This window comes from Felis catus, chromosome F1, assembly GCF_018350175.1.
Source record: "Felis catus isolate Fca126 chromosome F1, F.catus_Fca126_mat1.0, whole genome shotgun sequence".
Taxonomy (NCBI): domain Eukaryota; kingdom Metazoa; phylum Chordata; class Mammalia; order Carnivora; family Felidae; genus Felis; species Felis catus.
The window spans coordinates 5270781-5289460 of record NC_058384.1 but is presented as its reverse complement, the minus strand read 5'-3'; the positions used below and the strand labels follow the sequence as shown (position 1 = coordinate 5289460).

General features: G+C 40.3%; 1 protein-coding gene across 5 annotated transcripts in view; it reads left to right on the top strand.

Annotated features, from left to right (window-relative positions):
• The window catches only part of CATSPERE (catsper channel auxiliary subunit epsilon), a 195511-nt gene that overhangs the window by 168735 nt on the left and 8096 nt on the right, over positions 1 to 18680 (top strand). For 4 of the 5 annotated variants that reach the window (XM_045049408.1, XM_045049409.1, XM_045049411.1 and 1 more), the window contains 3 exons: positions 1113 to 1212; positions 13637 to 13723; positions 14832 to 14989. In XM_045049408.1, coding sequence (XP_044905343.1) covers positions 1113 to 1212; positions 13637 to 13723; positions 14832 to 14989 — 345 coding nt within the window. Of the gene's footprint in view, positions 1 to 1112; positions 1213 to 13636; positions 13724 to 13961; positions 14811 to 14831; positions 14990 to 18680 lie in introns of those variants that run through there. The other variant, XM_045049412.1, reaches the window with a different exon arrangement.

Here is an 18680-nt window from a genome sequence, read left to right as displayed (position 1 = left end):
GGAAGCAAGAAAAAATATCAGACACTGGGGCAAGAGTCCTGGAGTCAGAGCCCAGAAGCAAGCGCCTGAACCAAAGTCCTAAGTGAAATTTTCATCCTGGGGGATGGGGGGGGGGGGGGGGGAGGAGACATTCCCATTCAGAAAAACGGTCACTGACTGATGGAGAAGGAAGATGTGACCATGTTTAAAATGGCAGCAAGGTCTGGTACACACCAGTAACTTCACCAGTAACTGAACCTGAACTTTGGTCTCAAGCCCCTGATTCCATACAGTACCAAAAATAATAATAATAATAATAATAATAATAATAATAATCTTAACAATTTGAAGGAACATCCCTTTTGAAACACACTGAATTTGGGGTGAATACTCTAAGCTCAATGGGGCTTATGTCTCCAGTGCTGGCATCTGGGGGGTGGGCAACCTGTCCACGCTCAACTGTCTGCTGGGGTCTGCTGTGGGTAGAAGTCATCACGAGCTCTCTGGGCATGGGCCATGCATGACTGTGGCTCCTGGGAGCTGGTGACCACTTCTAGCTCTCGGCCCCATGAGAGGTCTCACTGCTGCTGCCCGTCCCCTGACACTCAGCCCTGTCCTCCAGCCAGGTCCTCCCGGGAGATCCAGAACATCTGCTCTCCTAGTGATTCTGTGCTTTAATTCGCTGGCACGCGAATTCGCATCACCCAAAGAATTCATGTGGATTCAATGACACCAGGGGACCTTTGCTGTGCCCTTCCTCCTTCATCCCTGCAGTCTTTTTCCCTGCGACCAGCCAGCACGGCAGGGCCTCACCTCCTCACTACGTGGTTCCCGTCAAACTGAAGAGCACTTAGGGCTCTGACTGTTGAAAAGGCGACATCATTCTGCTTTGTCACTAGGAGGCTGATTTTGAGAGGTGAAGGAAACCTGTACAGTAGGTACAGTTGTTATTTTACAGATAAGCGAGGATGTCGAGGCTTCCAGAACATAAGTCACCTCCCTGGGGCTGCAAGGCTGGCTGTTCAGGGATAAACACAGAACTGAAACGGAAGCCCACCAGACAAGAAAGCTGCCGCTCTTAACCCCTGTCCTCTACCCTCAACTACTATTGTTGTGCTTGTTGTCTCACGCAGATACAATGAAAATGGCTACGTTGAAGATGTGGAAGTCAATTTCATTGTGTGGGAAATACACGGCAGGAACGACTACAGCTTTAATAATACCATGAAGAAGGTATGGTGTCTTTGAGTTGAAACAGACCTGAACGCGCAGGTAGACCTGTCGTCCTGTTTTAAATCTGTATATAAACTATCTAAGGGAAATAGAACCTGTAACACACGGGTAGAAAACACACACGACCTGTGTATTAAATTTTGTGAATACTGAAATTCATTCACAGGGAAAGAAGCCCTGGTCATAGTCACAGACTTTGGGGTGCCTGGGTGGCTCAGTTGGTTGAGCGTCCAACTCATAATTTCAGCTCCAGGTCATGATCCCAGGGTCATGGGATCGAGCCCTGCATGGGCTCTGCACTGGATGTGGTGCCTGCTTGAGATTCTCTCTTCCTCCTGTCCCTCTGACCCACTCAAGCCCTCACCCACTCTCTCAGGGTGAGATGAGATGAGATGAGATGAGATGAGATGAGATGAGATGAGATGAGATGAGATACTCAGCCTCCTTGGTGACAACCCTCTCACTTTGCAGGCCTTGGCAGGAAGACCTTACCCCTCCTGGCCACCACACTTCACTCCCCTATGCGGCCTTCTATCCTGAGGGCCTCCCATCACAGTGGAGCCTCCCCAGAAGTCACCAGCATTGATTCCTGCTTTTCCCCAGAGATCTCAAGCTCAAAGGCAGGGATGACTCCTTCCAAAGGAACTTTCTCATCTGTCAGAGACCTTAATGCTCCAAGAAGGAGAACCCACCCAGATAGCAGCCAAGAGACAATGAGTTCCGCCTGCTACCCCTCCAGAATGTCTCAAGAACAAACTGTCTTTCAATTATGTGGCCAAACAAATCCATCCCACCATGTTCCTCCTACACTTGTCCAGCACCCAAAATGTGATTCCTTCTCAACTACCCTCTCCCCACAGTCTCATCCCTAAACTATTCCATTCTTCTTATACCTGGGTCCAGATTCCCTGGCCCCCATTCCTCTCCACCTTCTCAAACCTTTCTAATATACCCTGGGGTTAAATGCCCCTTGACCCTTCTTCAGTAGACATTCCTCAGAGAATATAATTTTCCCTGTTTTTCTCTCAAACCAAGGGTTCTCTTTCTCTCTCCCCAAAGTACTTCAGGATAAGCTGCGGAACTAAAGCCCTCCCTAATCCACAGTATCACGGCCAGATCAATAATCCCCTCACCCTAATTCAAGTGTCATTTGTTTAAGGCCCCTGTCATCCAGGTGTCACATACCCCATCCCTGGCTGTTGCTGTCATTTGCTCAGAACTTGGTGAGTGTTCCTCATGGCCTAAAAGCAGTCACAGTTGACTCCTGACTGTGGCCAGCCATCACATGGGGCTATTGCTGGGGAGAAGCTTTCTAAATGGGGATGACGTTTCCCAGCCCTGTTTGCGTCTGGGTGGGGCCACATGACTGGTTCTCACCTCCGGGGAATGAGCAGAAGCGATATGTGTCACGTGCAGGCTGAAGTGCTAAAGAAGGGGCCGCATGAACCTCCATGCTTCCGACCTTCCTCCACATGTCAGTCTATTGCAGCAACAATTAAAGACAGAATAGATACAAGCTGGGTAAGAAGGGACCGGTGAAGGGAACCTTCAAAGAGCCACTAGACAGAAAAGCCACTCCACTGCTTAAGAGTCATCCATAGGAACCCTCTCGCCAGGGGCATCTGCACCGGACTATGTGTGAGCAGGAATTGAACTTGAATGCATAAAGGCCCTGAGGGTTGGGGTTTATTGCGGCACAGCTGAGCCTGCCTTGACCAATGTCAGTCCCTTTGCTATAATTACATTTACATTCAAACACTCCGGGGGCGCCTGGGAGGCTCAGTCGGTTGAGCATCCAACTCTTGATTTCAGCTCAGGTTATGATCTCATAGCTTCATGAGATCAAGCCCCACATCGGGCTCTGCGCTGGCAACGTGGAGCCTGCTTGAGATTCTCCTTCTCTCTCTGCCTCTTCCCTGCTTGCACTCTGTCGCTTTTTCTCAAAAATAAATAATAAATGAAAAACTTAGTAGATAGATTTGGAAGATGGCAGCGTAGGAGGACGCTGGGCTCACCTCATCCTGCTGATCACTTAGATTCCACCCACACCTGCCTAAATCACCCAGAAAACCACCAGAAGACTAGCAGAACGGAGTCTCCGGAGCCCAGCGCAGACGAGAGGCCCACGGAAGAGGGTAGGAAGGGCGGCGAGGTGGTGCCCACTACACGGACTGGCAGGAGGGAGCCGGGGTGGAGGGGCAGCCCGCCTGGCAAGGCAGAGCCACTGAGACTGGCTGGCAAAAGCAGAGGGGCCAGACTGCATGGGTTCTGACAGCCAGTGGGACTTAACATCTGGAATGTTAAAAGTCAACAGCTCTGCTCAGAGAGCGGGAGGGCGAGAGGACACCAGGAGGGAGAGGTGTTGAGCCCTGGCAGACAGAGCTCAGCTTGGTGGGGAACAAAGGCACTGGCCAGCACCATCTCCCTCTCCCATCCCCCAGCCGAAATCCCAAAAGGAACCAGTTCCCGAACTGCTTGCGCCGTGAAAACACACAACGACAGTGCTTCTGTGGATCCATCCCTCCGACGGGTCTGCCTCCCTCCTGGTGCTTCAGGGACCCTCCCGCAGGGGACCACCAAAGGCAAAGCGAGCTGAGCCTGCCCCTCCCGTCCCTGTGCACCTTGTGGATCCACCCCGGCTAATACGCCATATCCCATAGAAGCAGCACCACAAGCCTGGCAGTGTGCAAGTAGCCCAGACAGGGGCCACACCACTCCACAGTGAGTCCTGCCCCTGGGAGACGGGAAGATAAGGTACACACCAGTCTGACTATAGCCCCAGCAGTGGGCTGGGTACAGATGTTGGGTCTGCTGCGGCCCCACCCACCAACACAAGTTACTCCAGACAGCACAGCGGAAGTGCCCTGCAGTTGGGCGCCACCCCAGGGACTACCCAAAATGACAAAACGGAAGAATTCTCCTCAAGAGAAACTCCAGGAAGTAGCGACAGCTAACGAATTGATCAAAAACAATTTAAGCAATATAACGGAACAAGAATTTACAATAAGAGTTGAAAAATTAATTGCTGGGCTTGAAGAAAGTAGAGATGACAGCAGAGAATCTATTGCTACTGAGATCAAGAGACTGAGAAATAGTCATGAGGAGCTAAAAAATGCTATAAATGAGGTGCAAAATAAAATGGAGGTGACCACAGCTTGGATTGAAGAGGCAGAGGAGAGAATAGGTGAATTAGAAGATAAAATTATGGAAAAAGAGGAAGCTGAGAAAAAGAGAGAAAAAAATCCAGGAGTATGAGGGGAGAATTAGAGAACTAAGTGCTGCAATCAAACAGAACAATATCCATATAATAGGAATTCCCCAAGAGGAAGAGAGAAAGGGGCTGAAGGTGTACTTGAACAAATCATAGCTGAGAACTTCCCTGATCTGGGGAAGGAAAAAGGCATTGAAATCCAAGAGGCACAGAGAACTCCCTTCAGACGTAACTTGAATCAATCTGCACAACATATCATAGTGAAACTGGCAAAATACAAGGATAAAGAGAAAATTCTGAAAGCAGCTAGGGATAAACATGCTCTAACATATAAAGGGAAACTGATAAGACTATTGACAGACCTATCTACTGAAACTTGGCAGGCCAGCAAAGAATGGCAAGAAATCTTCAATGTGATGAACAGAAAAAATATGCAGCCAAGAATCCTTTATCCAGCAAGTCTGTCATTCAGAATAGAAGGAGATATAAAGGTCTTCCCAAACAAACAAAAACTGAAGGAATTCATCATCACTAAACCAGCCCTACAAGAGATCCTAAGGGGGATTCTGTGAGTGAAATGTTGCAAGGATGACAAAGTACCAGAGACATCACTACAAGCATGAAACCTACAGACATCACAATGACTCTAAACCCATATCTTTCTATAATAACACTGAATGTAAATGGACTAAATGCTCCAACCAAGAGACGTAGGGTATCAGAATGGATAAAAAAAACAAGACCCATCTATTTGCTGTCTACAAGAGACTCATTTGAGACCTGAGGACACCTTCAGATTGAAAGTGAGGGGATGGAGAACTATCTATCATGCTACTGGAACTCAAAAGAAAGCTGGAGTAGCCAGACTTAGATCAGACAAACTAGACTTTAAATTAAAGTCTGTCACAAGAGATGAAGAAGGGAATTATATGATAATTCCAAGGCCTATCCATCAGAAAGAGCTAACAATTGTAAATGTCTATGCGCCAAATACGGAAGCTCCCAAATATATAAAACAATTAATCACAAACATAAGCAACCTTATTGATAAGAATGTGGTAATTGCAGGGGACTTTAATACTCCACTTACAACAATGGATAGATCATCTAGACACAGGATCAATAAAGAAACAGGGGCCCTGAATGATACATTGGATCAGATGGACTTGACAGGTATATTTAGAACTCTGCATCCCAAAGCAACAGAATATACTTTCTTCTCGAGTGCACATGGAACATTCTCCAAGACAGATCACATACTGGGTCACAAAACAGCCCTTCATAAGTATACAAGAATTGAAATCATACCATGCGTATTTCAGACCACAATGCTATGAAGCTTGAAATCAACCACAGGAAAAAGTCTGGAAAACCTCCAAAAGCATGGAGGTTAGAGAACACCCTACTAAAGCATGAATGTGTCAACAAGGCAATTAGAGAAGAAATTTGAAAATATATGGAAACAAATGTAAATGAAAAGACAACAATCCAAAAGCTTTGGGATGCAGTGAAGACAGTCCTGAGAGGAAAATACCTTGCAATCCAAGCCTATCTCAAGAAACAAGAAAAATCCCAAATACAAAATCTAACAGCACACCTAAAGGAAATAGAAGCAGAACAGCAAAGACACCCCAAACCCAGCAGAAGAAGAGAAATAATAAAAACCAGAGCAGAAATAAACAATATAGAATCTAAAAAAAAACTGTAGAACAGATCAATGAAACCAAGAGTTGGTTTTTTGAAAAAATAAACAAAATTGATAAACCTCTAGCCAGGCTCCTCAAAATGAAAAGGGAGATGACCCAAATAGATAAAATCAGGAATGAAAATGGAATTATTACAACCAATCCCTCAAAATACAAGCAATTATCAGGGAATACTATGAAAAATTATATGCCAACAAACTGGACAACCTGGAAGAAATGGACAAATTCCTAAACACCCACACACTTCCAAAACTCAAACAGGAAGAAATAGAAAGCTTGAATAACCAGCGAAGAAATTGAATCAGTTATCAAAAATCTCCCAACAAGTAAGAGTCCAGGACCAGATGGCTTCCCAGGGGAATTCTACCAGACATTTAAAGCAGAGATAATACCTATCCTTCTCAAGCTGTTCCAAAAAATAGAAAGGGAAGGAAAACTTCCAGACTCATTCTATGAAGCCAGCATTACTTTGATTCCTAAACCAGACAGAGACCTAGCAGAAAAGAGAACTACAGGCCAATATCCCTGATGAATATGGATGCAGAAATTCTCAATAAGATACTAGCAAATCAAATTCAACAGCATATAAAAAGAATTATTCACCATGATCAAGTGGGATTCATTCCTGGGCTGCAGGGCTGGTTCAACATTTGCAAATCAATCAATGTGATACATCACATTAATAAAAGAAAAAATAAGAACCATATGATCCTGTCAATCGATGCAGAAAAAGCATTTGACAAAATTCAGCATCTTTCTTAATAAAAACCCTCGAGAAAGTCGGGATACAAGAAACATACTTCAACATCATAAAAGCCACTTATGAAAAGCCCACAGCTAACATCATCCTCAATGGGGAAAAACTGAGAGCTTTCCCCCTGAGATCAGAAACACGACAGGTACGTCCACTCTCATCGCTGTTGTTTAACATAGTGTTGGAAGTGCTAGCATCAGCAGTCAGACAACAAAAGGAAATCAAAGGCATCAAAACTGGCAAATATGAAGTTAAGCTTTCACTTTTTGAAGATGACATGATATCATACATGGAAAATCCGATAGACTCCACCAGAAGTCTGCTAGAACTGATAGATGAATTCAGCAAAGTCGCAGGATACAAAATCAATGTACAGAATTCAGTTGCATTCTTATACACTAATAATGAAGCAACAGAAAGACAAATAAAGAAACTGATCCCATTCACAATTGCACCAAGAAGCATAAAATACCTAGGAATAAACCTAACCAAAGATGTAAAAGATCTGTATGCTGAAAACTATAGAAAGCTTATGAAGGAAATTGAAGAAGATACACAGAAATGGGAAAACATTCCATGCTCATGGATTGGAAGAATAAACATTGTTAAAATGTCAATACTACCCAAAGCTATCTACACATTCAATGCAATCCCAATCAAAATTGCACCAGCATTCTTCTCGAAGCTAGAACAAGCAATCCTAAAATTTGTATGGAACCACAAAAGGCCCCGAATAGCCAAAGTAATTTTGAAGAAGACCAAAGCAGGAGGGATCACAATCCCAGACTTTAGCCTCTACTACAAAGCTGTAATCATCAGGACAGCATGGTATTGGCACAAAAACAGACACATAGACCAAGGGAATAGAATAGAAACCCCAGAACTAAACCCAAAAAAGCATGGCCAACTAATCTTTGACAAAGCAGGAAAGAATATCCAATGGAAAAAAGACACTCTCGTTAACAAATGGTGCTGGGAGAACTGGACGGCAACATGCAGAAGGATGAAACTAGACCACTTTCTTACACCATTCACAAAAATAAACTCAAAATGGATAAAGGACCTGAATGTGAGACAGGAAACCATCAAAACCCTAGAGAAGAAAGCAGGAAAAAACCTCTCTGACCTCAGCCACAGCAATTTCTTACTTGACACATCCCCAAAGGCAAGGGAATTAAAAGCAAAAATGAACTATTGGGACCTCATGAAGATAAAAATCTTCTGCACAGCAAAGGAACCAATCAACAAAACTAAAAGGCAACCAACAGAATGGGAAAAGATATTTGCAAATGACATATCAGACAAAGGGCTAGTATCCAAAATCTATAAAGAGCTCACCAAACTCCACGCCTGAAAAACAAATAACCCAGTGAAAAAATGGGCAGAAAACATGAATAGACACTTCTCTAAAGAACACATCCAGATGGCCGACTGGCACATGAAAAGATGCTCAATGTCGCTCCTCATCAGGGAAACACAAATCAAAACCACACTCAGATACCACCTCACGCCAGTCAGAATGGCTAAAATGAACAAACCAGGAGACTATAGATCCTGGCGAGGATGTGGAGAAACGGGAACCCTCTTGCACTGTCGCAAGAGGCTGCAAACTGGTGCAGCCACTCTGGAAAAAGTGTGGAGGTTCCTCAAAAAATTAAAAATAGATCTACCCATTGACCCAGCAATAGCACTGCTAGGAATGTACCCAAGGGACACAGGAGTGCTGATGCATAGGGGCACTTGTACCCCAATGTTTATAGCGGCGCTCTCAACAACAGCCAAAGTATGGAAAGAGCCTAAATGTCCATCAACTGATGAATGGATAAAGAAATTGTGGTTTACATACACAATGGAATACTATGTAGCAATGAGAAAGAATGAAATATGGCTTTTTGTAGCAACGTGGATGGAACTGGAGAGTGTTATGCTAAGTGAAATAAGTCCTACAGAGAAAGACAGATACCATATGTTTTCACGCTTATGTGGATCCTGAGAAACGTAACAGAAGACCATGGGGGGAGGGGAAGGAAGAAAAAAAGGTTAGAGAAGGAGGAAGCCAAACCATAAGAGACTCTTAAAAACCTAGAACAAACTGAGGGTTGATGGGGGTGGGAGGGAGGGGAGGGCGGGTGATGGGTACTGAGGAGGGCACCTGTTGGGATGAGCCCTGGGTGTGGTATGGAAACCAATTTGACAATAAATTTCATATTAAAAAAAAAAACCTTTAAATGCAAACACTGCGGTCTCTGACCTCAACCCCCAATTTTCTAGCCCTGTGGTTGTTATCCCCACTGCTCCTCTGCCTCTTACTTTTCCTCTCGCAGTCTAGACATCCACCATATTGAGCCCTCTGCTCTCTCCCTCTCTGCCACCCCCATATTTCCTCTTTTCCTGCCTAACTTGAGCTCCACGGTTTAGTCCTCCAGACTCCATCTTGCCAATACCTGCAAGTCGCCTCCCCGGGTTGTTTCAATGCCCCACACGGCAACTTTGAACATCAATCATTCTGCCTTATCCATGCCTCTGAGCTGCCGATCACTTCTGGAAAAAAAAAAAATCAAAACTGCACTAACTGGAATGAAGAATTTGACTATTAGGAGTGATGACTGAAAACAGAGTCAACTGGAAGAGGCGTCACAAGGAAATGCCCAGAATTATGCAGGGAGATAAGCTGATTGGAAATATAGACAAGAACATAATGGAGACTCACTGTCTACATCTAAGGAGTGGAGTCCTAAAAAGAGAGAAGAGAGAGAGTTGGGCAGAAGCAAAATTTTCCCAAACTTGCAAAAGACATCGAGGCACAGAAAAAAGTAATCTGTATCCCGAAACACTATGGTAAAATTTCTGAAATCAAAAACAAAGAGAACCTCAAAAGCAGCCAAAGCAAAAAAAAAAAAAAAAAAAAAAAAGAGTAGCTGTAAGTCTTCAAGTTGATTTCTCTATAGAGATAATGCAAACCAGAAAATTTTGAGTAAAAATATCTTTAAATTGCTGAAAGAAAATAAATTCCAAATCTAAAATTTCATATGCAATGAAAATAGCCTATTTAAAAATGAAAGTAAACAACAGGTAATGCTTTAAAAGACACAGGTGAAATTAACAGGGAAAAAATTTTAAAGTAAAAAGAAATGAACAATGGGATAAAACGGATTTTAGACAAAGTGACAAATACTGAAGATAAGCAAAGACCCAAAAGAAATCCGTGAAAAAAAAAACCAGAACAAAGGAACAAAACCAATGCTAATCATTCAAGAAAACATCTCTCCCACCCTTGGCCAAGAAAAAAGACTTGAAGCTTCATATGGAAAGAGCATAGCATATACTCAAGAATATAGAACAGGGGCGCCTGGGTGACTCGGTCAGTTGGGCATCTGACTTTGACTTGGTTCGTGATCTCGCAGTTCATGGGTTCTAGCCCTACACCGGGCTCTGTACTGACAGCTCAGAGCCTGGAGCCTGCTTCAGATTCTGTGTCCCACTCTCTCTCTGCCTCTCTCTCTCTCTCTCTCAAAAATAAACAAACATTAAAATATAGATATAGATATAGATATATATAGATATATAGATATATCTAAGATATGTCTATATATCTATATATATCTATATATCTATATATCTATATCTATATATCTATATATCTATATATATATATACCTATATATATAGATATATAGATATATAGATATATCTAAGGTATGTATATATATCAGAACAGCCAACCCAAGTGACCATGTAGGCAAAAAAGCAAGCAATTTACATATAAGGAAAATAAAATAAAATTAACATTTTTATAGCAATGCTTTATGCCAGGAAAAAATGGAGTAAAATATTTAAGATACTAAAGGAAAATAAACACTGAGCCAAGGATTTTCTATTCAGCAAAACCAATGACTCTAGAAAAGGCACAAACTGCTATTAACATGTAAAAAAATCAGATGATATTGCTCCCATGAGTCCTTCCTGAGTAACTTATTAAATAATAACCTTCAAACAATGACAATTAATACTAAAGAGGTAGCAACATAAGAACTAGAGGAAAGCATGCTATAGAGTTACTTATAAAGCTGAAGCAAAGCGAGGGTTAAAAGGGAAAGAGAATAGTATATAATGGATGTATTTTCTGACAATATAGGTATAATACAGTTATAAAATATGCTAGGAGAATGTTAAGATCATATGTCAGAGGGAAAATATAACTGTTTTCAGTAATCACAATAGCGGTGGCAATATTTGTATTAGTTATTCTGATGTTGTGAGGTATGTAATGTGAGATATTCTAACACTATCATTCTTCATCAAGTGTTTTGGTATAAAAGCAAGGAGACACGTATGTAAAATAGAAGAAGTTAGACAAAAAATCCTGAATTTGAATAGGACTCCATGTAAACTCGTGAGGTATTAGAAACTCATGTGATCTGGATAGAAATGTATTGTTCATAGAGAGAGAAATTTTTCCTAGGCTGTCCAGTAAAATCCCTAGAAGCATAACCAATCAGTAGAAGTATCCTCAGTACCCAGGTGGTTATCTTGAAATATTATCTGCCACTAAAAAGAACTGGAATTTCTTAAATAGCTGATTCCAAGCCTGGAGGAGGAAATGTACATGATGGGTTTGGGAGAGTTTGACATACCCGTTAGCAAGGAAGTATCAAAGACTCCTAGGGTCATGTCAAAAGTAATCAGAAGTGAACATAAAGAGGTTCCTACTGGCTGGAGAAGGGACGATCAGAGCTTCATTAAGGGTAATTACCGCAATATTGCCAAGACCCATCAAATGCATTAAACCTATGAGTTAAAATGGTTTTTTCAAAAAGATACCTTTGGAGAATGATAGAAAACCAACTCCTTGTTTTAAACACTGGCAAATAAAGACAAGGACACAAATATTTCTACTACCTTCTGCAGATGAGCCATCCCAATGGGTAACCAAATAGTAGATAAGGGGAAACATCTCTTTATAAAAGTTTTCCAGTTGAAAAATGAAAAAAACAAAAGAGAGAGAGAGAGAGACAAAATTAGAATATCACCACTTTAAGCCCAAATGATAGAGGTTACTATAAACAAATTTATATTAACAAATTTGACAATGAAGAATTGGATAAAATAGACAAACGCCTTGAAAAACACAATTTACCAAAGTTTTTTGGATTCTAAGCAATAAACAGACATCTATAATCCCAGATGGCTTTCCTGATGAAGTCGACCAAATATTTAAGGAATTTTTCCCTTCAGCCTTCTAAAAACTCCAGAGTATTCAAGTGAGAAGAGCACTTCCCAACTCATTTTATGAATGCAGGATGACCCGCTGAGGACCTTAAAAGAAAAGGAAATTATGAGCCAATCTCACCCATGACCACAGATACAAGGCACCTAACCAAAACACTGGTAAATCAAACTCGGCAATATATTTAAAAATCACGCATCCCCCCTCCCCCCAAAAAAAAATTTTTTTTTTTTAGAAAGAAAGAAAGAAAAAGGGACGCCTGGGTGGCTCAGTCGGTTAAGCATCCGATTTCAGCTCAGGTCATGATCTCACAGTTTGTGAGTTTGAGCCCCGCGTTGGGCTCTGTGCTGACAGCTCAGAGCCTGGAGACTACTTTGGATTCTGTGTCTTCCTCTCTCTCTGCCCCTCTCCCGCTCATGCGCTCGCTCGCTCTCTCTCTCTCTCTCTCTCTCACAAATAAAAACATTAAAAAAAAATTTTTTTTTAAATCACACATCCTGACAAGTTTTGTTTATTTTATAAATGAAGAGCTGGAATATCATTTGAAAATCAAAGAGAGCCACTATATTAACAGAATAAAGAACATTAAGCATGGATTATTATAATAGTTGAAAAGCCATTAGGTTAACATTATGTACATATGTAGCCATATGTAACATTATTTTAAAAATACACCTTGGAATTCTCAGGGTCATGAGTTTAAGCTCCACATTGGGAGTGGGGCCTACTTAAAAAAAATAAAGAATAGCACCAAAATAAATCGTAGAAAATTATAAGTATATGGTAACTTCTTTAACCTAATAAAATGTAACTACAAAAAAAAATTATAGAAACTTCTTACTTAGTGGTGAAAATTTGAAAGCCTTCTTTCTGGAGTCAGGAGTGAAATGAGGGTGTCAGTCATCACCACTTCTATACAACATTGTTTCCGATCTCTGTAACAAGGCAAATGATACAATGCAAATTAATTAAAAGCATGAGAATTGGAAAGGAAGAAATAAAATGGTCATATTCACCGATAACATTACTTTTCATGTGAAACACTTAAAATAAGTGAGTTTCCCTTTTCTACAAGGTCAATATACAACTGTCAATTGTTCCCCTTTATATCAGCAAACGTTTAAGGAATGAAAAAATAAATAAATATACATTTTTCAATGACATTAAATATATTAAATATTAGGAATGAATTTATATACAAAACATGTATATATATACAAAACATACGTGTGTGCGCAATTTTTTATTAGGTTTTTTATTTTAATTCCAGTAGAGTCGACCTACGGCGTTATATTTGCTTCAGGTGCACAATATAGTGACTCAACAGTTCCATCCTGGTCATCACAAGAACACTCCTTCATTCCCATGACCTGTTTCATCCATCTCCCCCACCCACCTCCATTCTGGTGACCATCATTGTGTTCTCCACAGTTAAAAGTAGATTTCTTGGTTTCTCTCTCTCTCTCTTTTTTTCCTTTGCTCATTTGTTTGTCTCTTAACTTCCTATATGTACAATTATTTGACAGAGTGGTTGTTTAAATGAAGCCCAGACATGGAAGTCAATGATTGAGCTTAACAAGCACCTCCCACTAGAAGAAGTCTGGGGACCTGAGGTAAGGGAATTATTACCCAGAAAACTTTATTTGTAATAACTAAATTGGCATTTCAGCATTAACAAAAGCTTGATGGAAACATTCTGGATTTAAATTTGTTTCTGCAACTCACATCCAATTTTTCTATTGCATTAGTATTATGATTTCAAAAGTGCTTCATCTTATTCCTGTTTGATCTTCCATTGTTCCTGTGTTACCAACAATTTTAACTTTTTTCTGCTGAAACCTGTGTTTGCAGATTTATTAAATACCTGACAAACACGTTGAAGCATTGAGAGTAAGTCTTTCTAAAGAACACCTGAAGTTTCAATTTTTGTACAACGAAAAGACCACTTCTGAATGCCAACTATCAGTCCCATACTATAACATTTTCCATTTTTTCAATCGAACTTTCTTGAATTGAAATTAATTTATGTTATATGGAAAATCAAATCATATCTCATGAATAAAAGGGACCTATACAGTACCTGAGCCTGTAAAATGTAAGTCCTACAACAGGAATGTTACTTTACTTCTATATCAGAATCTGTGCATGTCAAGACAGAGATATATATACAAAACAATGTGTATTATCCTCTATATTCCCAGCTCTAAGCATTCCACTTTCCATCCACCACTCCCAACCCTTCCAGCAACATAACCCTAGAACCTTGACTGTGACAATCCTTTGGACAATCCTTCAACCTCAAAATGACATTCAATCCGGTGACCCCACCACCCTCACCCCACCCCCAGGTTCTCTTGCTCTTTATTCAGCTTAAATTCCATGGTCAATAATTCTATCACTCTGTTGATATGTACCCTGAATTCCCTCCTTCCTCACACTTCTTCAGACTTGTGTGGCTAAATCACAACCCTCATTAAATCCAACTGTCCACCTTGACGTCTGACTGGTGGTTGGAGGAAAACATACCCATGCTGACTGGTTTCACTTTAATTTCATGATTAAAACCATCCCTTAATACTGCCCAACAAACATAAGTGTATTTCTCCAGAGCATTCCCTTCTCCCCTCTAGCTATCACATACTTTCTCCTCTCTCCTATAATCTGCAACACCTCTTCCCCTAGAAAACGACCCTGAGGTTTTTGTCTTTGTTTCCTGTTCAGAACTATAAACACTGTTTTTCTTATGCTATTGGAAAACCGGGAGACTTGAATCAACCGTATGAGATTATCAACAAGTCTAACTATAACCATTTAGTTTGGCCCGTAGACCATTCTGGAATGTATGTGTTTCGTGTGAAGATCCTGGATCCAAACTATAGGTGAATATAAATATTTTATTATAATAGTTTTAGCATTTATTTAAAGGGATAATCATGGGATTGAATAAAATTTCTACTCCACTCTACAAAGTCCAATAAATGAGTTACACTAAAACATGACAACATCATATAAGGCAAGAGGGAACCCAAAAAGATATATGCACCCCCATGTTCATGACAGCATTATTTATAATAGCCAAGGCATGGAGGGAGACTAAGTGCCCATTAATGAGTGAATGATAAAGAAAATGTGGTATATATAAGTATAGAATGGAGTATTATTCAGCCATAAAAAAGAAGGAAATCCTCTACCTCAAGAAGGAAGAAAAATCTCAAATAAACAACTTTACACTTCGTAGAACTAGAAAAAGAGGAAGGCCCAGAGTTAGTAAATGGAAGGAAATAACAAAGATCAGAGCAGAAATAGAGACTAAAAAGACAGTAGAAACTAAGAGTTGGTTTTTGAAAAGGTAAACAAAACAGACAAAATTTTTGCTAGATTCAATAGGAAAAAAGAGAGAGGACTCAAATAAAATTGGAAATGAAAGAGAAGTTATAACTGATACCAAAGGAATACATAGGATCATAAGAACTACTATAAGCAATTATATGCCAACAAGTTAGACAACCTAGAAGAAATGGGTAAACTCTTAGAAACATACAACCTACCAAAACTGAATCATGAAGAAAATGGAAAATCAGGGGAACCTGGGTGGCTCAGTCGGTTGAGTATCTGTTTAAGTCCAGCTCAGGTCATGGTCCCAGGGTGGTGTTATCAGGCCCTGTGTCTCACTCTGTGCTGAGCATGGGACCTGTTTGGGATTCTCTCTCTCTCCCTTTGCACCTCTCCTTCTCTCTCTCTCTCTCTCTCTCTCTCTCTCTCTCTCTCTCTCTCTCAAATAAAAAAAAAAAAAAAAAGGAAAATCTGATTAGACTGACTACTAGTAAGGAGAGTGAATCAGTAAGAAAAAAAAACTCTCAACAAAAGTCCAAGACCAGATGGCTTCACTGGTAAATTCTACCAAACATTTAAAGAATATCTAACCTCCTCAAAATCTTCTGAAAAATGCAAGATAAAAGAATGTTTCTAAACCCATTTTATGAGGCCAACATTACTAGTACCAAAACCAGACAAAGATACCACGAGAAAAGAAAATTATAGGTCATTATCCTTGATGAACATAGATACAAAAATCCTCAAGGAAATATTACCAAACCAAATTCAACAATACATTTAAAAAGGACCATATAGGGGTGCCTGGGTGGCGCAGTCGGTTAAGCGTCCGACTTCAGCCAGGTCACGATCTCGCGGTCCGTGAGTTCGAGCCCCGCGTCAGGCTCTGGGCTGATGGCTCAGAGCCTGGAGCCTGCTTCCAATTCTGTGTCTCCCTCTCTCTCTGCCCCTCCCCCATTCATGCTCTGTCTCTCTCTGTCCCAAAAATAAATAAAAAACGTTGAAAAAAAATTAAAAAAAAAAAAAGGACCATATACTATGATCGAGTGGATTTATCCCAGGGATACAAGGATGATTTTATATCTGCAAATTAGTCAGTGTGATACACATTAACAAAACGAAGGATAAAAACCATATGATGATCTCACTAGATGCAGAAAAGCATTTGACAAAATCCAACATTAATTATTTAAAAAAAATAACTCTCAACAAAGTGGAGAAGGAATATACCTCAACATAATAAAGGCCATATATGACAAGTCCATGGTTAGCATCATACTGAATGCTGAGAAGCTGAAAGCCTTTCCCCTAAGATCAAGAACAAAGATGAGAGACAGAGATGCCCACTTTTAGTTTTGTTCCACATAGAATTGGAAGTCCTATCCAGAGCAATTAGGCAAGAAAAAGAAATAAAAGGCATACAAATCAGAAAGGAAGAAGCAAAATGTTCACTATTTGCAGTTGACATGATATTATATTTGGAAAACCCTAAAGACTCCACCCAAAAAAAACCTGTTAGAACTAATGAACAAAGTCAGTAATGTGGCAGGAAACAAAATGAATACATAAAAATCAGTTATGTTTCTATATACTAATAATGAACTATGAGGCAGAGAAATTAAGAAAATCTCATTTACAATTGCATCAAAAAGAACAAAATACCTAGGAATAAATTTTTTTTTAATTTTTTAACGTTTATTTATTTTTTGAGACACAGAGACCGAGCATGAGTCTGGGAGGGGCAGAGAGCGAGGCAGTCACAGATTCCGAAGCAGGCTCCAGGCTCCGAGCTGTCAGCACAGAGCCCAACATGGGGCTCAAACTCACGAACTGTGAGATCATGACCTGAGCCGAAGTCGGATGCTCAAACGACTGAGCCACCCAGGCACCCCTCCTAGGAATAAATTTAACCAAAGGGTTGAAAGACCTAGACACTCAACTCTTTGGCTAAATTTTTATAAGACAATGACGAAAGAAATTGTAGAAGTCACCAATAAATGAAAACATATTCCATGCTCATGGATTGGAATAATTAATATTGTTAAAATACCCAAAGCAAACTACAGATTCAATGTAATCCCTATCAAAATTCCAATAGCATTCTTCACAGAATGAGGACAATCCTAAAATTTATATGGAATGGAATGACAACAGACCCCAAATAGCCAGTCATCTTGAAAAAAAAGAATAAAGTGAGAGGCATCACCCTTCCTGATTTCAAACTATCCTACAAAGCTATAGTAATCAAAACTGTATGGTCCTGGCATAAAAACAGACACATACATCAATGGACAGAATAGAGAGGACAGAAAAAACGCACACATATATAGTCAATTAATTTATTATAAAGGAGCCAAGAATATGCAGCAGGGAGGAAGACAGTCTCTTCAATAAATGGTGTTGGGAAAACTGGACAGCTACATGCAAAGGAATGAAATTAGACCCCTGTCTCACACCATACACAAAAATTAACTCAAAATGGATTAAAGACATGAATGTAAGGCCTTATCCCATAAAACTGGGAGAAAACATAGGTAGGAAGCTCCTTGACTTCAGTCCTGGCCATGATTTTTTGAATCTGACACCAAAAAAAAAAAAAAAAAAAAAAAAAAAAAAAAAAAAAAAACAGCAAAAAGAAACAAGTGGGACTACGCCAAACTAAAAAGCTTCTGCACAGCAAAGGAAGCCATCAACAAAATGAAAAGACAACCTGTGGAAATCACACACCCAATAAGGGGTTAATCTGCAAAATATACAAGAATTCATATAACACAATATGAAAACAAACAATCCATTTAAAAACTAGGCTGAAGATCTGAATAGACATTTTTCCAAGACATACAGATGGCCAACAGGCATATGGAAAGGTTCTCAACGTCACTCATCATCAAGGAAATGCAAATCAAAAGAGCAACAAGATATCACCTCATACCTGTTCAAATGGCTGTTCTCAAAAAGACAAGAGATAACAAGTGTTGGCAACGATGTGGGAAAAAGGGGATCCTGTGCACTATTGGTGGGCATGTGAATTGCTGTAGCCACTATGGAAAACATTATGGAGTTTCCTCAAAAAGCTAAAAATAGAACTACCATGTGATCCAGCAGTTCCTCTCCTGGGTATTTACCCAAAGAAAATGAAAACGCTAACTTGAAAAGATTCACCCTCCTGATCATTGCGACATTATTTACAGTAGCCAAGACATGGAAATGATGTATGTGTCCATCAATGGATGAATG